Source organism: Rhinoraja longicauda, chromosome 17, assembly GCF_053455715.1.
Source record: "Rhinoraja longicauda isolate Sanriku21f chromosome 17, sRhiLon1.1, whole genome shotgun sequence".
Lineage (NCBI taxonomy): Eukaryota > Metazoa > Chordata > Chondrichthyes > Rajiformes > Arhynchobatidae > Rhinoraja > Rhinoraja longicauda.
In genome coordinates this window covers 16,663,521-16,688,181 of record NC_135969.1, presented here as the reverse complement: position 1 = coordinate 16,688,181, position 24,661 = coordinate 16,663,521, and the positions used below count along the sequence as shown (strand labels likewise).

At 48.5% G+C, this 24,661-nt stretch overlaps 1 protein-coding gene across 1 annotated transcript in view; it reads right to left on the bottom strand.

Moving 5' to 3' along the window:
* Positions 1–21,539, bottom strand: part of LOC144602003 (uncharacterized) — a 63,845-nt gene extending 42,306 nt beyond the window's left edge. Inside the window, exons 1-3 of the mRNA XM_078414687.1 lie at positions 21,423–21,539; positions 18,396–18,479; positions 16,479–16,529 (exon numbers count right to left, since the gene is read on the bottom strand). Of these exons, the coding sequence (XP_078270813.1) occupies positions 16,479–16,529; positions 18,396–18,479; positions 21,423–21,539 (252 nt within the window). The remainder of the gene's footprint in view (positions 1–16,478; positions 16,530–18,395; positions 18,480–21,422) is intronic.
* Between the last annotated feature and the right edge of the window lie 3,122 nt (positions 21,540–24,661).

The window sequence follows — 24,661 nt, the reverse complement described above, 5'->3', positions numbered from 1 at the left end:
CACACACACACACACTCACACACACACAATCACAGGTGGGCACACACACACACACTCACATGCACACACACATACACGCACACATGGGCACACACTCACACAAACTCTCACTGTTTCTCAGACACACACATACATACACATCCACTCGCACATACGTACGCACACGCACTCGCACATACATGCACACACACACACATACATATGCACACACACACACACACACACACACACACACACACACTCATACACTCACATACACAGGTGGGCACACACTCATACACACACTCACACACTCATACACACACACACACACACTCATACACACACATGCACATATCATACACACACACAAGTGGGCACACCCATGTGCACACACAATCTCACTGTCACTCAGACACACACACACACACTCACATGCACACACTCATACACACACTCACACACTCATACACCCACTGATACACACAGGTGGGCACCCCCATGTACACACACACTCTCACTGTCTTTCAGACACACACACACATACATACACACGCACTCGCACATACATACGCACACACACACACACATATGTGCACACACACACATACATATGCACACACACACACACACACTCATACACACACACATGCACACACTCATACACACACACAGATGGGCACACCCATGTACACACACACTATCACTGTCTCTCAGACACACGCACACTCTGACACACCCTCTCACAACACTCACACGCTCACATACACTCTTACACATATTCCCGCAGCACAAACATTCACACACTTTCTCATACACACTCATGCATGCACTCTCTCGCACTCACATGCACACGTGCACCTATGTACTCACACTCACTGTCTCAGACAACACACACTCCTACACACACACACCTACCCATACTCTTTTACACACACACACGGTGGAGTTCAGTTGCAAGTGAAACTAGCCAGTCAAAAGGAACCCGATACCGACACTGCCCTCCTCAAAGCTGCTGCAAGCTCCCGCTCTCATCGAGCCGCCCGCCCGCTCCCTCTGTGTGTTTACTTCCACCCACATGAACGATTGCGGAGTGAATGAGACAGCTTGGTGGTTTTCCGAATCTGTTCTCAGTTGTGTGTTTTGGAAAAGGACCAATCTCACCTCACGGGGCTGTAGCTCGTGCACGCTTGCTGCCCGTCGCCTCTGACGCACTCTACCTGAGAGAGAAACCCCACCCCAAACATCGCCCACCCACTCAGCATCTGAGGAAGGGTCTCCACTCAAAACATCGCTCACCCACTCAGCATCTGAGGAAGGGTCTTGGCTCAAAACATCGCCCACCCACTCAGCATCTGAGGAAGGGTCTCCACTCAAAACATCGCCCACCCACTCAGCATCTGAGGAAGGGTCTCCACTCAAAACATCGCCCACCCATGCAGCGTCTGAGGGTCTCAACTCAAAACATCGCCCACCCACGACAGGGTCTGAAGAAGGGTCCCAACCCGAAACGTCACCTGTCCATTTTCATATTCGAAGAAGGGTCAGACCCTAAATGATACCTATCCATGCCAGTGTCCGGGGAAGGGTCTCGACCCATAACGTCACCCATCCTAGTCAAGGTCTGACAACAATGGGCTATTGTGGACTCCATTCTTCCTAAGGTTATGTGTTGCCAGCCCTGTTTTGTTCTGGCCTTTTCTTGTCTCCAGCTGCCCCCTCCCCCTCCCCTCAACACCTGTATTTTTCAGTCTGCAAAAGGTTTCCGACCAAAAACATCACCTATTTCTTCTCTCCAGGGATGCCGCCTGGCCCACTGAGTTACTCCAGCATTTTGTGCTCCACAGAAGAGACCTACAGAAACTTAAACCTAGTGATTGCATCTTGCTTGGGATGAGTTCCCAGACTCCAATCAGTCCCACTTCCCATTGCAAAGAAACTCGGTGTGTAGAAAGGATCTGCAGATGCTGGTTTATACTGTAGACACAAAGTGCTGGAGTAATAGGGTCAGGCAGCATCTCTGGAGAAAAAGGATGGGTGCCATTTTGGATCGGGACCCTTCTTCACATGAACACACACACATGCACACACACACGCACACACGCACACACACACACGGGCCTGACAGTGTGCCTATATTTGTTTGTACGTCGCACCAGGCTTGAAATAACATCCCTCTCACTGTGATCCTTCCTTTATTTTTCCAGGAGATAAATAGGTAATAATTCAACATCGACGCATGGGGGTGATTGTTAGATTTTAAACTGAAGAATTCAGGCACTGATTCTTATGAGTTTGAGTTTAGTTTGAGTTGGAGCTTAGTTTATTGTCACGTGTACTGAGGTACAGTGAAAAGCTTTTGTTGCGTGCTAACCAGTCAGCGGAAAGACTATCAATGATTACTATCGAGTGCACAAACACATGATAACGGGAATAACGTGAATAACGTTCAGTGCAAGTTTAAGCTCGTCAGACTGAACATCCGAAGGGTTAATCTTCAAGAGTTTTTCTTTTGCTCCGTAGATATTTGGCATAAAATTATAAGTTAAATAAAAACCCAATGATTCCCTCGTTAGCTTCAAAAATAAGTAGTTTCCAGCTTCCGGATCTCAGAGACCACTCCAGGGACGTGGACACACCCCTTATCCAAGATCTAGTCATTGATGGAGGGACCGCAGACTGAAGGCTGGAGGCTTCTCCAGGCATGGAGACAACCTCGCTGGTCACCGCGCTGCCAAAAACACTGCTGTAAATCTCCTCCAAACCCAGTGACTTCAGTCCAAAGGAATCCTGGCACCAAACTAAATAAAAATCCTGTGTGTTCCTGGTGTGGCTAGCTTGGCCAGGAATCTCCGGCTCTCTGTTTCCCAGCCAGATTCCCCTTCTCGCTTTCTCCACAGGCCCGATGCCAGCGAGAGGCTGGAATGTGCTCCAAATGTAACTCGGGTCTCTCGTTCCCTCCCTCCCTCCCTCCCTCCCTCCCGACCTGTGGGTCCCGCAACATTCACTCTGATCTTGAACCCGGCACCTCTGTCACCATAGCCAGGACCGCAGGGCCAGGTCACACTCAAATACACGTACATACACTCACACATACACACATTCACACGCACACACATTGCACGCACGCACGCACACAATCACACACACACACGCTCACGCCCTTACACACACACACACATGCAAGCACACACATGCACATGCACGAATGCACATACCTGCGCGGGACACACATTCACGAGATACACAAACACACGCACAGGTTTGAGTGAAGAGACACAGACACACACATGAGACACATGCACACGAGACAGGCAAACATGAGAGCCACATACACGAGACAGACACACACTCATGAGTGGAGATATACACACACACACAAGATGCACATACACATGAGACGCGCACACACACTCATGAGTGGAGATACACATACGCGCTCGCACACACACACACACACACACACACACACGTGGGAGATACACATAAACACACACGGGAGACACACACACAGCCCCCTGCCTCACGTCTACTGCCCCGGTGTTGCCCCCTGTTGCTCTGACGTGGAGGCACAAAGAACTGCAGATGCTGGTTTCCCCCAAAAAACCACAAAGTGCTGGAGTAACTCAGCGGCTCAGGCAGCATCTCTGGAGAACATGGGCAGGTAACGATTCGGGTCGGGACCCTTCTTCAGACCCGACACCTATCCACGATGCCCAGAGAGGCTGCCTGACCCGCTGAGTTACTCCAGCACTTTGTATCCACCTTTGGTTGCAAACCAGCATCTGCAGTTCTTTGCCTCCACAGTACCGGGTAGGTGGTTGCTATTCGCCTGTGCTGGTCCTCAACCCTGTGCTAAATGCACCATCGCTCCCCACCGCTGAACACCATCCACAGCCAATGAACTCAGTCACCTATTGCACGAAAGGAATGCGCAAAACGGTGAGAGAAAATGCGGGCAACGCGTCTCCAACAAGTGGCAGGGTTTCAAGTGAGATTCATAATATTTGGGCGGTCTGGCCTGCTCGCTAGCCACAGTCTACGCTGTTCTGCAGCTGCTCTCCCTGCACAGTTTATATTCCCCACTCCAGCAGTCCAAAAATATTCAATCCCCGAGCACTGCCAGTTCTTAAACAGGCAACGACCGTGTTAAATTAAGCAGCCGTGACCACATAAAACCCACGTAGTCCACCCCCTCACCCCCCCCCCTCCCCCACCACCAAACCCTCTGACAGCACAACACTGGGATGGAACAAACTATTTGGGATTCCCTTTTTTTACAAACAAATAAATGGACAGTATGTTCTGGAGTCCGATATTTACTCTGCGATAGTTAACGTGGAACACAGAACAGTACAGCGCAGGAACTGGGTCAGGCAGCAACTCTGGAGGATATGGATAGGTAACGTTTCAGATCCGAACCCTTCTTCAGACTCTGAAGAACCTGCCGAACTGCATTAAACCTTGCAATTGAGCCCACCTCGACCGCTTCCTCTGACAGCTTGTTCCATGTACTCATGGAAAGAGGGTGGAAACAGGCCCTTCGGTCGACCGACCATGACAGAGGTGTAATGCTGAGGCTCTACAAGGCGCTGGTCAGGCCGCATTTGGAATATTGTGAGCAATTTTGGGCACCATATCTGAGGAAGGATGTGCTGTGCTCTGGAGAGGGTCCAGAGGAGGTTTACAAGAATGATCCCAGGAATGAGTAGGTTAACCTATGATGAGCGTTTGTCGGCATTGGGCCTGTACTCGCTGGAGTTTAGAACAATGAGGGGGGGACATCATTGAAACATACAGAATAGTGGAAGGCTTGGATAGAGTGGATGTGGAGAGGATGTTTCAGGGAGAGTCTAGGACTAGAGGTCATAGCCTCAGAATTAAAGGACGTTCTTTTAGGAAGGAGATGAGGGGAAATTTATTTCGTCAGAGGGTGGTGAATCTGTGGAATTCTTTGCCACAGAAGGCTGTGGAGGCCGTCAGTGGATATTTTTAAGGCAGAGATAGATAGATTCTTGATTAGTACGGGTGTCAGAGGTTATGGGGAGAAGGCAGGAGGGAGAGATAGATCAGCCATGAGTTGAATGGTGGAGTAGACTTGATGGGCTGAATAGCCTAATTCTACTCCTATCACTTATGACCTTGCCCATGCCAACCATGTTAGGCCAGTCCTCTTTGTCTGCATTTGGCCCATGGCCCACTGAACCCTTCCTATCCATATATCTGTCCAAATATCTTAAAAAATCACAATGGTATTTGTTTCTATAGCTTCTCTGGCAACGCATTCCAGATATGGACTACCCTCTGCATGAAAACGTTGTCCATGAAGTTTCTCTTAAATCTCTTCCCTCTCACCTTAAGCCAAATACCCTCTAGTTTTAGAAATTCCCACCCTGAGAAAAAGACAGTAAGCGTTCACTTCAATAGGTTCATAAGTTCACAAGTTCTAGGAGCAGAATTAGGCCATTCGGCCCATCAAGTCTACTCCGCCATTCAATCATGGCTGATCTATCTTTCCCTCACAATGCCATTCTCCTACACACTCCGTATAGACAGCAACCGTAGTCGGTATCAAAGCCAGGTCTCTAGCGTGGTAAGGCAGCAAGTCTACCGCTGCACCACCGTGCGGCCCCAAGTCATTGGTGGGAACACACTTGGCGTACTGTGTGCAGTTCTGTTTACCCAGCTCTTGAAAGGATGTCAGGGGTCATGGGGGGAAGGCAGGAGAATGGGGTTAAGAGGAAAAGATAGATCAGCCATGATTGAATGGCGGAGTAGGCTTGATGGGCCGAATGGCCTAATTCCACTCCTATCATTCCTAGTTGGAAAGGGTGCAGAAGAAATTCACTATGATCTTACCTGGGATTGCTGGCTTGAGTTTTTGGGAGAGGTTGGACAGGCTTTTTTCTTTGGAATTTACGAGGCAGAGAGGTGACCTTAGGCCTGGATAGAGCAGATGTGGAGAGGATGTTTCCACCAGTTGGAGAGGCTAGGACCAGAGGCCACAGCCTCAGAATAAAAGGACGTACCTTCAGGAAGGAGATGCGGAGGAATTTCTTCAGTCAGAGGGTGGTGAATCTGTGGAATTCATTGCCACCGAGGGCTGTGGAGGCCGTGTCAATGGATATTTTTGAGGTGGAGATTGATATTCAATCTTGGCTGATCTATCTTTCCCTCTCAACCCCATTCTCCTGCCTTCTCCCCATAATCCCTGACACCCGTACTAATCAAGTTCTAGGAGCAGAATTAGGAGAATGGCATTGTGAGGGATGTTGTAGGAGTTTTGTAGGAGAATGGCATTGTGAGGGAAAGATAGATAGCCATGATTGGATGGCGGAGTAGACTTGATAGGCCGAATGGCCTAATTCTGCTCCTAGAACTTGATTAGTACGGGTGTCAGGGATTATGGGGAGAAGGCAGGAGAATGGGGTTGAGAGGGAAAGATAGATCAGCCAAGATTGAATAGCGGAGTAGACCTGATGGGCTGAATGGCCTAATTCTGATGGTATCACTTATGAACGTAAATTTATGGGAAAAAAAACGTTCCATTTGGCAGAAAATATAAAACATCTCCAGGAGCGAGAGCACCCTCAGTGGGTCCAAAACAGTAAAGTATTTCAAAGGGTGGATTTAGAGCCAAGGTCTTAAAAATCAGAGCCAAGCCATTTACGAGTGAAATCAGGAAATATCCGTTCACACAGGGGAGTGGATATTAGGAGTTTTCCAACAATAAGAGTCATGGGAATTAGCCAGTCCTGGATTGGGGGGAAATCCTGCTTCACGACGAAATCGTGGGATATGTACTTAGTACTTCGAGATACCGAGTCCACCCTGACCATCAATCACCCATTCACACTAGTTCTATGTTATCCCACTTTCCCATCCACTCCCTACACACCAGGGGGCTGTTTATATTAGAGACACCCAGCTTGGAAACAGGCCCTTCGGCCCAACATGCCCATGCCAACCAACATGTCCAATCTACATTAGCCCCACCTGCCTGCGTAAGGTCCATGTCTCTCTAAACCTATCCAATCCATGTACCTGCCTCGACTGCCTCCTCTGGCAGCTCGTTCCATACATCCACCACCCTTTGTGTAAAAAAAGTTGCCCCTAAAGTTCCTATTAAATCTTTCCCCCTTCACCTTAAACCTATGTCCACTTCTCGCTTCCCCATCTCTGGGTAAAAGACTCAGTGCATTTACCCGACCTATTCCTCTCATGGTCTTATACAGTTCTATAAGATCATCCCTCATCCTCCAGAGCTGCAAGGAAGAAAGTCCTAGCCTGCTCAACCTTTCCCTATAGCTCAGGCCCTCGTCTCCTGGCAACATCCTCGTTAATCTTTTCTGCACCCTTTCGAGCTTATTGGTTTAGAAACATAGAAACATAGAAAATAGGTGCAGGAGTAGGCCATTCGGCACTTCGAGCCAGCACCGCCATTCAATAATGATCATGGCTGACCATCCAAAATCAGTACCCCATTTCGTTAGCCCTAAGGGCTGTATCCAACTCATTTATTACTGTCACGTGTACCGAGATACAGTGAAGAACATTGTTCAGTGCGCTCTCAAGGCAATTCATACCATGCATGAATGCATGAGGGCAGCGCACAGTGGCATAGCTAGTAGAGCTACTGACTCACTGCATCAGACACCCAGGTTTGATCATGACCGCCGATGTACGTTCTTCTTGTAACCATGCGAGTTTCCTTCGGGTGCTCGGGTTTCCTCCCACATCCCAAAGACGTGCGGTCTTGTAGATTAATTGGCCTCGTAAAGTGAACTCTCACCTACTTCTCCCCTCACCCTTCCCCTCCCCCTACATTCATTCCTCTGGTTTCACAATTCGCAACTCTTCAATCCTTTCGTCTCACACCTTCCGTTTTAATCTCTGGCCTTTGTCCAACCATCTGCCCATCAAACGCATGCTCACCTATTACCTGCCACGCTTTGTCCTGCCTCTCCCCTTTTCCTGTTTTCTTCCCCCGCCTCCCCCCACCCCACCTTCCTCCCCTCCTCTGCCCCCCCCCCACTCCTCCGCTCCCTACAATCAGTCTGAAGAAGGGTCTCAGTCTGAAATGCCTCCTATCCAAGTTCTCCAGTGATGCTGCCTGACCCACTAAGTTACTACATCATTTTGTGCATTTTCTTTGGTAATCCAGCATCTGCAGTTGCTTGTTTCTACTGTAGTTTAATTTGCTACTGTTATCAGTCCACTGAACAATCCTCAAATAAGCTAAGGGTGTAGTCACGAACCCCGACCCTCCAACCTACGACACAGCAGCCTTGCACTTTTTACACAAGTTTCTCTGCAACTCCAATGCTACAATGCTGTAACGCTATATTTTTCCATTGTACTTGTGTAGGGTCGCTGGTCATGTATGGTATGCTGCCTGACCCACTGAGCTACTCCAGCACTTTGTGCCTTTTTTTGTTGTAAACGAGCATCTGCAGTTGCTTGTTTCTGCTAAGTGGTGGAACAAGTGGTACATGTTAATACGGCACGGTGGCGCAGCGGTAGAGTTGCTGCCTTACAGCACCAGAGACCAGAGATCCTGACTAAGGGTGCTCTCCGCGCGGAGTTTGTACATTCTCCCTGTGACCGCGTGGGTTTTCTCCGGGTGCTCTGGTTTCCACCTACACTCCAAAGACGTACAGGTTGGTAGCTTAATTGGCTTTGGTAAAATTGTAAATTGTCCCTAATGCGTAGGTTAGTACGGGGTGGTCGATGGTCGGCACAGACTCGGTGGGCTGAAGGGCCTGTTTCCGCGCTGTATCTCTCAAGTCTAGTCTGAAGCCTGTAGCAGCATTCTAATCCAGAATATATTTTGCCAATGATATATATTTTTAACTGTTTCCACGCTGCGTCTCTCTGGCACTGCCCCTGGACATCGTTCCCTCACTCTCCGTCCGTCCCTCCCCCACGCCAGTCGTATTGCTAGTTTCACTGATGTAGCCCTTCATTATCACTTCTTGCGCAGCCAACAATAGACCATTGTGGGCCCCACCTTTCTTGACTCATCGGTGCCGGCTGCGATTTAGGTTCTGTCCCCCATTCATACCACTAGTTCCCCTCTCCCCTGGCTCTCAGTCTGAGGAAGGGTCTCGGGCCGAAACGTCACCCCGCTCCTTCTCTCCAGAGGTGTTGCCTGTCCTGTCTGGGGGCTGGCTGCCTGTGTCTGTCATGGCTGCCCCTTCAAGGGCCTGCTGTTGTTCAAGGCTGGGCCACAGACTCCGCCTGAGAGACCAGAGGGAATGTGGCAGCTATTGTTCCCCTTATGCGGCATCCCTGGAATGTGAGTCCTGGCTGAGCTTTTCCTCCCCTAATTGAACACATTTCCTCTTTCCCACTGCCTGCTCGGCACGCAGTCCTCAACCTGTGAGATTACTGTACCGACCTCAGCGACGGCCCACAAAACCTTCCTTGTTTAACGTGTGGAAAGGAACTGCAGATGGTGGTTTACACTGAAGACAGACACAAAATGCTGGACTAACTCGGTGGGGTCAGACAGCATCTCTGGAGGAAAAGGATGGGCGACGTTTCAGGTCGGGACCCCACTCCAGACCCCGAAACGTCAAACATCCTTTTTCTCCAGAGATGCTGTCTGACCCGCTGAGTTAGTCCAGCATTTTGTGTCTGCCTTCCTTGTTTAATGTTGCTTTTCCCGGCAGCTAATGGGGCAAATTCCTGGAGAAATTCTTAATTAGACTTTGGAGATATAGTGCGGAAACAGGCCCATCGGCCCATCTAGTCCGTGCCGACCAGCGGCCATCCTGTACACCAAACTACACACACTTGGGAGACAATATTTGCAACTTACCGAAGGTAATTAACCTACAAACCTGTACGTCTTTGGAGTGTAGGAGGAATCCGGAGCACCCGGAGAAAACCCACTCAGTTACAGGGAGAACATACAAACTCCGCACGTGTAGTCAGGATCGAACCCGGGTCTTTGGCACGGTAAGGCAGCAACTCTACCGCTGCACCACAGTGCCGCCTCTATCCCTAAACCTTTTTTTCCCATTCTTTAACATTCCCGGAGCGGGATTGAAGTACGGACCATGGAGCACGAGGATAGGAAAACTGCCTTTAAAATGCAGTTGGATTTTTCACTGAGAGGCAATTAGTTCAGGAAGTCAATAGATTCCAGGCAGGGTTTGCAAACTGTGGTGGGGTGAGGGTTAATCCACAGGACGGCAGAGTGGTGCGGCAGATGGAGCCTCTGCCTCACAGCGCCAGAGACCCAGGGCCGTTCCTGAGCTTGGGTGCTGCCTGCGTGTGGAGTTCGCCCGTTCTCCCGGTATGGCCGCACGGGTTTCCTCCGGGTGCTCCGGTTTCCTCCCACATCCCAAAGACCATCAATCGCCCATTTACATCAGTTCTGTGTCACCTCCGGGTTTTGTCGGCTAATTGGCCTCTGTAAAAGCAGCTCTACCGCTGCGCCACCGTGCCGACCTCTCCACACCCTGCACTGCCCGGATGTAAACCCCACCCTGAGAGCCATCTGCTACCAAGAAGCTTGTGAGGAACACACACGGCAGAAGGAGCCCAGGGAGAGAGCGGGGATAAAGCACCAGACGAATAGGCCACCCAGTTTGCTCAGGCATTCACGCCAATGTTGAGATGAAGAGACGGAGTAATCCTCAGAGGTGACGACAAGAAGGTTAATCTTTTCACCCCTGGTCTGCATCCCAGCAATGGAGGAGCGCCTCTCCCTCCCTGAACCTGATAGCCTCTGCTGAGGGAACTTCGCAACTTTCACCAAGACATCAGTTTTTAAACAGGGGCGACGCTGTGGTGCAGCGGTCAAGTTGCTGCCTTACAGCGCCAGAGATCCGGGTCCGATCCTGACCACGGGTGCTGCCTGTACCGAGTTTGTACATTCTCTCTGAGACCGCGCGGGTTTTCTCCGAGTGCTTCGGTTTCATCCCACATTCCAAAGATGTGCGGGTTTGTAGGTTAATTGGCTTCGTTAAAATTGTAAATTGTCCCGAGTGTGTAGCATTGTACGGGGTAATCGTGGGCCAAAGGACCTGTTTCCACGCTGTATCTTTGAAGTCTGAACTAAAGTCTGAAGTTTAAATAATCATTCATTACAATTTCATCTCAACCCCCCCCCCCCCCCCCCCACTCTCCCGGTCCCTTGGAGCTTACAGCTCAGGTTCTGGTCTCTCCCATAGTCCCAGCTTATAACTACTCCACTCATGAGTTATAGTCATACAGCATGAAAACAGGCCCTTCGGCCCAACCCGACCATGCCAGCCAGCCATTATAACTCAGCTGGTTTCATTTGAACACTGAATTCTCCCATTTTAGGTAACCTCTAACAATATTCCCCCTCCCCTTTCTCCTCCCCGCCCCTCCCTGCCCCCCAATGCCCCATCTGCACTCGCATCTATTTACCCCCTCCTCTTCCTCCATTCCTTCCTCTGGCTTCACAATTTGCAACTCTTCAATCCTTCTCTCACATCTTCTGCTTTAATCGCTGGCCTTTGGCCCCATCATCGGCCTATCAAACTCTCCCCTCACCCGTGTTCACCTATTACCTGCCACGGTTTGTCCTGTCCCTCCCCACTCCCAGCTTCCTTTCCCTCCCCACCCCCTCATCATCAATCAGTCCCAAGAAGGATCCTGACTCAAAATATCGGCCTCTCACCACAGCTCAGGTCCCTGGTGTCCTGGTAACATCCTCGTAAATCTTCCCTGCACCCCTTTCCAGCTTGACATCTTGGTGAATCTTTTCTGTGCCCTTTCCAGATTGAAAATATCAACTCAAAACATAGCGGCAGCTGTTCCTGCAGCTGCTGAGGCCTAAAACTGTTGAATCCCCTCCCTTAAACTCTCTGCTCCTTTAAACCATGATCCCGTTACATGGATTGTTACCAAATTACATCTGACCACATCTGCAGTGTGATGAGCAGCAACCCCTCAGAAGGATGCAGAGATACTGGAAGGAGCAGGGTGGAAATGTTACCAGAGTCTATTTCCTTATCATCTACCATTCTACATTTCCTTACCACCATCTGCTTTGATCTGTCGTTTTCACACCTTGTGCTTCCATATCTCTAGACTCCCTCTGCCCTGACTCTCAGTCTGAAGAAGGATCTTGACCCAAAACGTCCGCCACCCGTTCCATTCTCTCCAGAGATGCTGCCTGTCCCGCTGAGTTACGCCAGCATTTTGTGCCTATTACCAGATTGATACCTGGACTCTCAGCTGACACTGTTCCCTTACGAGAGAGGGACATCCTTGGCAAAACCAGGATTAACTGCCCACCCTGGCTTTCATTTCAGAGGGCAATTGAAAGTCAATAACATTGCATGGCCTTCAGACCAGACCAGCAAGAGAGGCAGATTTTTCTCTCTGAGGAATATCAACGGACTCGATGGGTGTTCCTTTTGACTGAACATTGAAAGATACAGCATGCAAACAGGTCCTTCAGCCCAACAGGTGCACGTCAACCATCCATCACCCACTCACGCTAGTCCTATGTTATCGCACTTTTGTATCCACTCCCTACACACGAGGGGGCAATTTTACAGAGAGCCAATTCACCAACAAATCCGCGACGAGGCTTGTATACACTGGAATTTAGAAGGATGAGAGGGGATCTTATTGAAACATATAAGATTATTAAGGGGTTGGACATGCTAGAGGCAGGAAACATGTTCCCAATGTTGGGGGTGTCCAGAACCAGGGGCCACGGTTTAAGAATAAGGGGTAGGCCATTTAGAACGGAGATACGGAAAAACTTTTTCACTCAGAGAGCTGTAAATCTGTGGAATTCTCTGCCTCAGAAGGCAGCGGAGGCCAATTCTCTGGATGCTTTCAAGAGAGAGCTAGAGAGAGCTCTTCTTAATGATAGCGGAGTCAGGGGGTATGGGGAGAGGGCAGGAACGGGGTACTGATTGTGAATGATCAGCCATGATCACATTGAATGGCTGTGCCGGCTCGAAGGGCCGAATGGCCTACTCCTGCACCTATTGTGTATTGTGTCTTTGGAATGTGGGAGGAAACCCACACGGTCACAGGGAGAACGTGCAAACTCCATACAGACAGCATAAAATCATAAGGGGAATAGATAGGGTGAATGCAGAGTCTTTAATCCAGAGTTGGGGAATCCAGACCCAGAGGACATAGGTTTAAGGTGAGGGGTGAAAGATTTAATAGGAGCCTAAAGGGGCGACTTTTGTCACACATTCCGACGGTGCCTATAATCTGAGACATTAATACTGTTTCTTCATCCACATGTGTTGCCTGACCTTCTGACTATCTCCAGCATTCTTTTTTTTTAAAAAATCTGATTTCCAGCGTCTGAGGTTTTTTTTCTCCTGATTTTCATTAAAATTTACCAGAACATTTTTCCTGCATTAAAAGGATTTCAACTCCACAAGAAGCTGGAAACGTTCTCCCTGGGTCAAGAAGAGATTTAATGGAAGATTTCAAAATCATGACCAGATTAGAATTTGGATAGAGAGAGGCAGATGGTTGAAGGGCCAGCCAGAGCAGGCAGATTTCATATCTGGGAGAATGTTATGGGGGAGAGTGCAAGGAACCATGACCAGTGTGCTGCCTGGAGTAGAGACATTCAGCAACAGGGAGTGGTTGCACAGACTTGGATTGCTTTCTCTGGATCGTCAGAGGTTGAGGGAGTCCTGATCAAAGATACTAGAGAAGCAAGATAGACCACTCGACCCTAAAAACCATAGTATGCCGTGCGGCACGGTGGCCCAGCGGTAGAGTTGCTGCCTTACAGCGAATGCAGCGCTGGAGACTCAGGTTCGATCCTGACTACGGGCGCCGTCTGTACGGAGTTTGTACGTTCTCCCCGTGACCTGCGTGGGTTTTCTCCAAGATCTTCGGTTTCCTCCCACACTCCAAAGACGTAGGTTAATTGGCTGGGCAAATGTAAAAATTATCCCTAGTGGATGTAGGATAGTGTTAGTGTGCGGGGATCGCTGGGCGGCGCGGACCCGGTGGGCTGAAGGGCCTGTTTCTGCGCTGTATCTCTAAATCTAAATCTAAAATCTAATGTCATGGCGCCATTTTAGTAGGCAGAAACTTGCAGAAAAAGTTTAAAAGAAAAATAACAAAAATCTGTGAATTGACAGATGAGATATATTCTGCATTTTTATTGTATCATCACACGCACTGTTCCCACAAAACACTGATTACACTGCGAGAGGCATTGCGAACGGTGGGTTTTGCCTACTAAAATGGCGGCCAATTCGCTCTGTTGCGTACTACACCAGTGTAGGCGATTTCAATGGAGTGGTCCATCTTGCTCCTCTAGTATCTTTGGTCCTGATAGAAGTGTATAACATTGAGAGGCATAGAAAGGGTAGACAGTCAGAGCCCTTTTCCCAGTGCGGAAATGTTCAACACCGGAGGGCACAGATATTATGTGAGAGGGGGAACGTTTAATGGAGATGTGTGGGGCAAGTTACACAAGATACATGGGGCCTGCAACAAACTGCCACAGGTGGTGGTGGAGGTAGATACGATAGTGGCGTTTAAGGGGCTCTAAGATAGGCACATGGAAGTGTAGGGAATGGAGGGATATGGATCATGCATAGGCAGAGGAGATCAGTTACACACATGTGCACACACATGCACGCACACACGAGCACACTTGTGTGTGCGCACGTGCACAAACATGCACACACATGCGCGTGCACATGTGCGCACACACACACACACACACACACACACACACACACACACACACACGCACACACACACACACCTTGTTAAAAAGCTTCAGTGGGGCTAATTGAAAGCACACTGCCTGACAATAAATGTCAAAAATCACCACCTGTAAAAGCCCAGATGGGAAATAAGTTTCAGTTGTTTATGGGGGAGGTTGTTGTGATGTTTTAATTGCATTCTGATGCATACCAATTACTGCCATTGGTATCCACAACATTGCATTCACTGCCCTTCTTACAATTAATTAAAAACACATCAAGAATTCCCCGTAAACTCCTTTATTCCCATCTGTTTTGTGAACGGGGCATTTGGATGGGAGGAATCACTTCAAAGCATCACTTTCATTGTCGCAGTTTATAGAGTCATACAGCATGGAAACAGGCCCCTCGGCCCTATTTACCCACACCGACCAACATGTCCCCTCTAAACTAGTCCCACCTGCCTGCGTTTGGCCCATATCCTTCTAAACCTGTTCTATCCATGTACCTGTCTAAATGTTTCTTAAAAATCATGATAGTTCCTGCCTCACATACTCCGGCAGCTCATTCTATACACCCACCACCCTTTGTGTGAAAAAGTTATCCCTCAGGTTCCTATTAAATCTTTTCCCCCTCACCTTTAACCAATGGTTCTCAATTCCCCTACTCTGGGCAAGAGACTATGTGTCTACCCGATCTATTCCTCTCATGATTTTGACAACCTCTATAAGATCACCCGTCATCCTCCTGTGTTCCATGGAATAGTCCTAGCCTACTGAACCTCCCCCTGTAGCTCAGGCCCGCGAGTCCTGGCAACATCCTCATAAATCTTCTCTGCACCTTTTCTTAAGAGTTGGTCCTCTGTCCTTAGACCATTGCAGCCCTGCGGGTAACTAATCTCCTTGGAGATTATAGCATCAGATGCTGCGAGATATCGTCCAAAACTGTTTGAGATGTTAACCAAACCCTTAAATCATGTTGCAAGCCATGTTAATCCATGGGATTAGATGGCCATAAAATCATAAGATCATAAATGATAGTAGAATTAAGCCATTCGGCCCATCAAAGGTCTACTCCGCCATTCAATCATTGCTGATCTATCTCTCCCTTCTAATCCCATTCTCCTACCTTCTCCCCATAATCTCTAACACCCATACTAAGCAAGAATCTATCTATCTCTGCCTTAAATATATCCACTGACTTTGCCTCCACAGCCTTCTGTGGCAAAGAATTCCACAGATTCACCACCCTAGTTCACATAATGGATAAATGGGAGCATGTTACAGGCAGGGATGTAGAATCTGCAAACGTTCATAAAAAGCTACTCAAGGCAGTAAATTCTGACATCAGAGATGCCCACATCTGTTCAACAGAGAAACAACAATCGAAGAAAGATCTTTGCATGGTTTAGATACAGGTCCACCACAAATGTTCCAGCAACTGATGGTGTCCCCTCCCCCCCCCCCCCCCCCCCCCCCCCCCCCGCTCCTTTAATCTGGGCAAAATCCCTCCCCGGAAGTCCTGCCGATCACTGGCGCATAAGCCAGGTGAGGCGGCCGATTTCGACCTCATCAGGATTTCCGGGCCCGATTGGAGGGTCGGATTTGCCCTCTGCGGCCGGGGCTCTGGAACTCCGACCCGGCTCGTAGTTCTAACGCAGTCAAAGGCCTGAGTAGCCAAAGCACCTTTCCACATTGCTCTTACCACCAATAGTGCACAAGTAAATGAACACAAGCATCACAGTCCCAGTGGTCCAACAACTAGGAAGCCATCTTGTTGAATAAGGCTCGTCGCCATTTTGTCACTCACCCATTTCCTTGGTCTTCCTCTGGGCCGTTTGACTCTTGGTGGCTCTACTCTCTGCGAGAAGAAATCCAGACAGCAGCAAGTTAGTTCAACTACATTAACAAGAGTGCCGATCATGATGCCAGGTCCATCTCTTATCCACTTGCACAAAATCCATATCCCTTCCAGAAAGCCACCACTCTGCGTAAAAAGGTTGTCCTGCACATTTGATTAGTAAGGGTGTGAGGGGTTATGGGGGAGAAGGCAGGAGAATGGGGTTGAAAGGGAAAGATAGATCAGCCATGATTGAATGGCAGAGTAGACTTGATGGGCCGAATGGACTGATTCTGCTCCTACCACTTATGAACTTATCTCCTTTAAACCAAAGATAATAGAGCAGAGCAAGATAGACCACTCGATCCTAAAAAACGTAGTATGTCGTGGCGCCATTTTAGTAGGCAGAAACTTGCAGAAACATTTAAAAAGAAAAAGAACAAAAATCTGTGAATTGGCAGATGAGATATATTCTGCATTTTTATGGTATCATCACACATACTGTTCCCCCCAAATACTGATTACACTGTGAGAGGCATATCGAATGGTGGGTTTTGCTTACTAAAATGGCGGACGTTGCGCTCCTTTGCGTACTACACTTCACTATAGGCGATTTCGACGGAGTGGTTCATCTTGCTCCTCTAGTATCTTTGCTTTTAAGCTTTGCCCCCTTCACCATAAAGCTATCTCCTTAAAGCTATTGTGGTTGATAGTATTTATGTATACTATATCTGATCGGTTTGCATCACAAGCCACCATACTTCAGTGCAGGTGACAATAACAAAACAAAACCCTCATTCTTCTTCCAAAAGCAACGTCCTTTTATTCTGAGGCTATGGCACTCTGGTCCTAGACTCTCCCACTAGTGGAAACATCCTCTCCACATTTTATCCAGGACTTTCACTATTCGGTAAGTTTCAATGAGGTTCCCACCTCATCCCTCTAAACTCCAGTGCGTACAGGTCCAGTGCCTTCAAAACGATCAGCATATGTTAATCCAATCATTCCTGGGATCATTCACGTAAACCTCCTCTGGACACTCTCCAACACCAGCACATCGTTCCTCCAATATGGGGCCCAAAACTGCTCACAATGCTCCAAATGCGGTCTGACCAGTGCCTTATAAAGCCTCAGCATTACATCCCTGTTTTTTGTATTCATCCCTCTTGAAATAAATGGCAACATTGCATTTGCCTTCCTTACTACTGATTTGACTTAAAAATTAACTTTTGGGAATCCTGCACCAGCACTCCCAAGTCCCTTTGCACCTCTGATCTCCCTCCTGTCTTCGATTGCTGCCTACTTTCATAAGCAACCCAGCATCTTTCCTGAGCATTTTCCCCGTGGCAGCCCTCAGATGGACAAATGAACAATGGCAAGGTCAGTGGCCGCTTTAGACAGGTACAGGGATAAGCAAGGTTCGGAAGGGTAAGGGCCAAACACAGGCACATGGGACCAGCTCAGGTAGACAACTGGATCACCAAGGCCAAGCTGGGCCGAAGGGCTTGTTTTCGCACCATTTAACTCGATGACCCCAGGGGGCGGCACAATGGCACGGAGCTGCTGCCCTACACTGCCAGAGACCCAGGATCGATCCTGACTACGGGTGCTGCCGCATGGAGTTTGTACCTTTCTCCCTGTGACCTGCATGGGTTTTCTCCGGGTGATCCGGTTTCCTTCCACGCTACAAAGGCGTGCAAATTTATAGGTTAATTGGCTTTGGTAAAAAAAAATTGTAAATTGCCCCTAGTGTGCAGGATAGTGTTAGTGTACGGGGTGATTGCTGGACTCAGTGGGGGGAAAGGCCCTGTTTCCGCGCTGTATATCTAAAGTCTAAAGACTGTAAAATGGCAGAAGAATGTAAAGTGTTCCTTTGGTCCCAGGTACCTTTTGCACGGCTCGAGGTTCCTTGTTCTTACTGCCTATCGGTCTTCCTCGAGGTCGTTTGGGCGTGGGAGGACCAACAGGTTCCTAAAGGACAGAATCACAGAGTTAAAATGGAATAGAGAACAGTACAACACAGAGACAACGCGATGGCATTGCTGCCTTACAGCGCCAGAGTCCCGGGTTGAGTCCTGACTACACGTGCCATATCATATCATATCATATCATATATATACAGCCGGAAACAGGCCTTTTCGGCCCTCCAAGTCCGTGCCGCCCAGTGATCCCCGCACATTAACATTATCCTACACCCACTAGGGACAATTTTTTTTTTTTTTTTAACATTTACCCAGCCAATTAACCTACATACCTGTACGTCTTTGGAGTGTGGGAGGAAACCGAAGATCTCGGAGAAAACCCACGCAGGTCACGGGGAGAACATACAAACTCCTTACAGTGCAGCACCCGTAGTCAGGATCGAACCTGAGTCTCCGGCGCTGCATTCGCTGTAAAGCAGCAACTCTACCGCTGCGCTACCGTGCCGCCCATCTGTACAGAGTTTGTACGTATCTCCTCGTGACCACGTGTGTATTTCCCGGGTGCTCCAGTTTCCTCCCATATTTCAAAGACGTACAGTTTTGTAGGTTAATTGGCTTCTGTACATTGTAAATTGTCCCTAGTGTGTAGGATAGTGCAAGTATACGGGGTGATTGCTGGTCGGCACAGACTCAATGGGCTGAAGGGTCTGTTTCCCTGTATCTCTAAAGCCTAAAAAGTAAAGACGTGCCACTCGGCTGTGCCAAGACCAACTGTTATCTGCCTGCACATAATCTACATCCTTCCACAGAGTACTGCTAGGATTCTTTGCTTCTATCTCAGATTTTCAGCATCAACGGCGGCACGGTGGCGCAGCGGTAGAGTTGCTGCCTTACAGCGAATGCAGCGCCGGAGACTCAGGTTCCATCCTGACTACGGGCGCCGTCTGTATGGAGTTTGTACGTTCTCCCCGTGACCTGCGTGGGTTTTCTCCGAGATCTTCGGTTTCCACCCACACTCCAAAGACGTGCAGGTTTGTAGGTTAATTGACTGGGTAAATGTAAAAATTGTCCCTGGTGTGTGTAGGATAGTGTTAATGTGCGGGGATCACTGGGCGGCGCGGGCTTGGTGGGCAGAAAGGGCCTGTTTCCGCGCTGTAGAATCTAAATCTAAATAAATCTAAACACTTTGATTGCCACCAGATGAACTGGACTTGTTGCCATCACAAGGAACTGCAGATGCCGGTTTACCAAAAAAGACACAAAGTGCTGGAGTAACAACAGATCAGGCAGAACCTCTGGAGAACATTGATGGGCAACATTCTGGGTCGAGACGGGTCTGAAGAAGGGTCCCGACCTGAAACATCGTCCATTCATGTTCTCTAAAGATGCCGCCCGTTCTGCTGAGTTACTCCAGGACTTTGTCTCTTTTTTAGACTGGTTGTAATTATTTTCTCTGGCCATTGGCGGTGCGGCAGTGCCTCTTTGGGTGTGATGGTGAAAGTGCAGCTTGGCAGTTTTATAATGACATTTTCCATCAGATACGTGGATGCTGTTGTTTACAATGGAAAATTATGATAAAGGTAAGATTCTATGAAAATATGTTTCGAGATAAACTGTACCGAAAAGGAACCAACCTCAAAAACAATAGGTTTCACACGTCTAACTAACATCTGAGCTGGTGTATCTAATGGTGGGGTCTTCGAAATCAAACTGTAGGCAGCAATAGTTTAGTTAACAAAACGTGTAGGAAGGAACTGCAGATGCTGGTTTATACCCAAGATAGGCAGAAAATGCTGGAGTAACTTAGCAGGTCAGGCAGCATCTCTGGACAAAAAGGATGGGTGACGTTTCAGGTCGGGACCCTTCTTCGGACTGTTTTAGTTTAGCTTATTGTCACATCTAACGAGTCAGCGGAAAGACTATACATGTGCTATCCAGTCAGCGGAAAAACTCTATATGATTACAATCGAACCGTCCACAGTGTAGAGATATAGAATTGGTCTTTCCACTGGCTACCCAACACATCTGAAGCAGCCCCAACTCAGAACGTGCTTTGATGCCACTTTAGGTTTAGGTTTATTTTTGTCACATTTTCCGAGGTACAGCGAAGAGGGATCTCGATTCCTTCTCTCCAGAGATGTTGCCTGTCCCGTTGAGTTACTCCAGCATTTTGTGTCTATCTTCTGTGAAAAGCTTTGCTTTGCATACTATTCAAACAGATCAGCTATAACATACATGAATACAATCAGAGGAAGTCACATCGATTTCCACTCTTGTTCTACCACTGGTTTTAATTAAGTTGTGAGTCTCAGCTCAACGGGTTTGTGGCTTTGATTGTTTTAGTTTTAGTTTAGTTTGGAGATACAACGTTGGAACTGGTTCCTCTGCCCACCCAGTCGGTGCTGACCAGCGATCACCTGCACACTAGTTTTATCCCACACACTCGGGACAATTTACAGAAGCCAATTAACCTACGTCTTTGGAACATGGGAGGAAACCGGAGCACCTGGAGCACCAGTGGTCACAGGGAGAACGTGCAAACTCCACGCAGACAGCACCCAAAGTCAGGGTCGAAACTGGGTCTCTGGTGCTGTAAGGCAGCAACTCTACCACAGCACAACTGTACCGCCAACACTTAACTGTTTGATTGTTTTAGTTTTAGTTTAGTTTTGAGAGGCAGCAAGGAAACAGGTCCCTCGAGCCACTGAGTCCACGCTGACCATTAATCACCCGCTCACACTAGTTCTCTGTTATCCCACTTTCTCATCCGCTCCCTACACATGTACAGATGCCGATTAACCTACAAACCCACAATTTCTCTGGGATGTGGGAGGAGACTGAAGCACCCGGAGGATACACACGCGGTCACAGGGAGAACGTACAAACTCCGCACAGACAGCACCCGAAGTCAGAATCGAACTGTGGACCCTGGTGCTGTGGAGCAGCAGCTCTACCCGCTTCACCACTGGGAGGGAGAATGGCGCTGGCTTACTTGAGGCTGCTTCTTTGGCCGTCCGCGGCCCCTCCTCACGGGCTCGGCGGGAGCAGGTTGCTTGGGAGCTGCGGCCCCTTGCTTGGCTGGCCCCTCTCTCGCCCCGCTGTTGCTCATTGCTCTCTTTCTCTGGCCGGGGGCGGGGGGGCAGGGGGTGGGGATGAGAGGGTGGGGTGGGGAGTTGGGGGGAGGGCGTGGAAACTTCCTGAGATCTTCAGAACGAAGACGGCCAGCGGTGATATTGCAAATGACCAGTGTTGCCCCCGGTGTATCGGTGACCTGGCTGATGGTCAACTCTTCCGTTCAGTTCAATAAAGCCACGTCACCTGCAAAACAAAGAGAAGGAAAAAAACAGGTCACCTCAGAAGTTCAGGCACCCCTCTGGGAGATTTCTGCTAACAACTGATGGCACTGTGGTGCAGCTGGTAGAGCTGCTGCCTCACAGCGCCAGAGACCCGGGTTCGATCCCAACCTACGGTGCTGTCTTTGTGCAGTTTGCACGTTCTCCCGGTGACCACGTGGGTTTCCTCTGGGTGCTCCGGTTTCCTCCCACATCCCAAAGACGTGCGGGTATGTGGGTTAATTGGCCCCCTGTAAATTGGCCTCAGCGTGCAGGGAGTGGATGCAAAAGTGCGATCAAGAATCTTTCAAAGTGCCAGCATTTCAACGAGAGATTGGAACTCATACAGCAGAAAGATGAACAGTAGTCATGTTAGATACATAAGGTGTAAGTGGCAGAGTGGCACTGCAGTAGAGTTGCTGCCTTACAGCGCCAGAGACCCCGGTTCGATCCTGGCGACAGGTGCTGTCTGTACGGAGTCTGCATGTTCTCCCTGTGACCGTGTGGGTTTTCTTCGGGTGCTCCGGTTTCCTACCTGTAATTTCCACCTGTATTTTATATATATACAAACGTTTCTATGAGATATACCCAGGCAGAATGAAGTGTGGTTGGACATGAGGACTGGAGAAGTGCAGCTAACTTGAGATGTTGAGATGTTTATAATAGCTTTAGACTTTAGTCGTATGTTGAAAGACTGGAGCGACTAGGCTTGTGTACACTGGAATTTAGAAGGATGAGAGGGGATCTTATTGAAACATATAAGATTATTAAGGGATTGGACACGCTAGAGGCAGGAAACATGTTCCCAATGTTGGGGGAGTCCAGAACCAGGGGCCACGGTTTAAGAATAAGGGGTAGGCCATTTAGAACGGAGATGAGGAAAAAAGTTTTCACTCAGAGAGTTGTAAATCTGTGGAATTCTCTGCCTCAGAAGGCAGTGGAGGCCAATTCTCTGGATGCTTTCAAGAGAGAGCTAGATGGAGCTCTTAACGATAGCGGAGTCAGGGGGTATGGGGAGAGGGCAGGAACGGGGTACTGATTGTGAATGATCAGCCATGATCACATTGAATGGCGGTGCTGGCTCGAAGGGCCGAATGGCCTACTCCTGCACCTTTTGTCTATTGTCTATAGTCTTCAGAGATAGAGCGCTGGAAAAGTCCCTTCAGCTCACTGAGTCATTGCTGAATAGCGATCCCTGTACACCAAATCTATCCTACACAATTGGGGCAATTTACAATCTTTATCAAAGCCAATTAACCCACAAACCTGTATGTCTTTGGAGTGCTGGAGGAAACCGGAGCACCCGGACAAAACCCACGCGGTCACAGGGAGAATGTACAAACTCCACACAAACAGCACCTATAATCAGGATTGAACCCAGGTCTCTGGCACCGTGAGGCAGCAACTCTACCGCTGTGCCATCGTGCCCTTATCTGCTCAGATCTGACTCGAAACCTACCTACCTAGCCTGCCTCAGACTTTCTGCTGAGAGACAATCAAAACACCAGTCGACACTTTATAAAACCAGGTCGATCAGAACAATCAATTATTCACCAGTCTCCTCTTCTCACACGATATCTCATTCTGAAGATTGTGAGCAGCCTTCCTGCCCGCTCAACATTACAAATGTTACTTTTGAGATGTTGAATTGATAAATCACTTGTCCACACAAGTTTGGGTTCAGTTTCAGCCCCAGCACAGAGGAACAGGGAATGGACGGTAATGAATGGAAGTGATGAACATTAATTAGGAGTTATAGGCATAGAGTCATACAGCATGGAAACTGGCCCTTATCCATAGCAACCAAGATGCCCCATCTGACCACCTTTTGGTCCATATCCCTCTAAATCTTTCCGATCCATGTACCTGTTCAAATGGCTTTTAAATGTTGTCATAGAACCTGCCTTAACTACCTCCTCTGACGCCTCATTCCAAATACCACCATCCTCCGTGATAAAGTTGTCCTTCAGATTCCTGTAAAATCTTTCCCCTCATAACTTAAGCCTATATCCTCTGATTCTTGATTCACCTACCCTAGGTAGAGACTGCACATTCACCCTATCTATTCCCCTCATGATTATATACATCTTTATAAGGTCACTCTGCAGCCTCCTGGCCTACCCAACCTCTCCCTGTAGCTCAGGCCCTCAGGTCCTGGCAGCATCCTCGTAAATCTTCTCTGCACTCTTTCCAGCTTAATGGCATCCTTCCTACAGCAGAGCGACCAAACCTGAACACAAAATGTTTATTAAATGAGTCATTAAAAGTTGACTCACTCTGACACCAATGCTGGATTATACATCAAAAGCCAATGGCCCTTCAATGCTTCATTCCCCTTCAGGCGAATGGTTTGTACTGGAAAACCATAGTCTTTCCCCAGTAGCCCTGCAGATTCTTACTTTTCACGTATTTATCCAATTCCATTCTCGGGAAAACTATTTCCTCCCTATCGACAGCAAATAATTTGAACTCCTCCTCCATTTCATTAACTGCATACACTTGCTTAGAACACAAAGTTCTGGAGTAACTCAACGGATCAGGGAGCATCTCTGGAGTCTAGGACCAGAGGGCACAGCCTCAGAATAAAAGGACTTACTTTTAGAATGGAGATGAGGAGGAATATCTTTAGCCAGAGGGTGGTGAATCTGTAGAATTCATTGCCACAGATGGCTGTGGAGGCCAAGCCATTTGTTTTTGTAAAGCAGAGATTGATAGTTTTGTTTTAGTTCGGTTCAATTTAGAGATACAGCGCGGAAACAGGCCCTTCGGCCCATCGAGTCCGCGCCAACCAACGATCCCCGCATCCCCAACACTATCCTACACCCACTAAGGGCAATTTTTACATTTACCAAGCCAATATACCTACAAACCTGTACGTCTTTGGAGTGTGGGAGGAAAC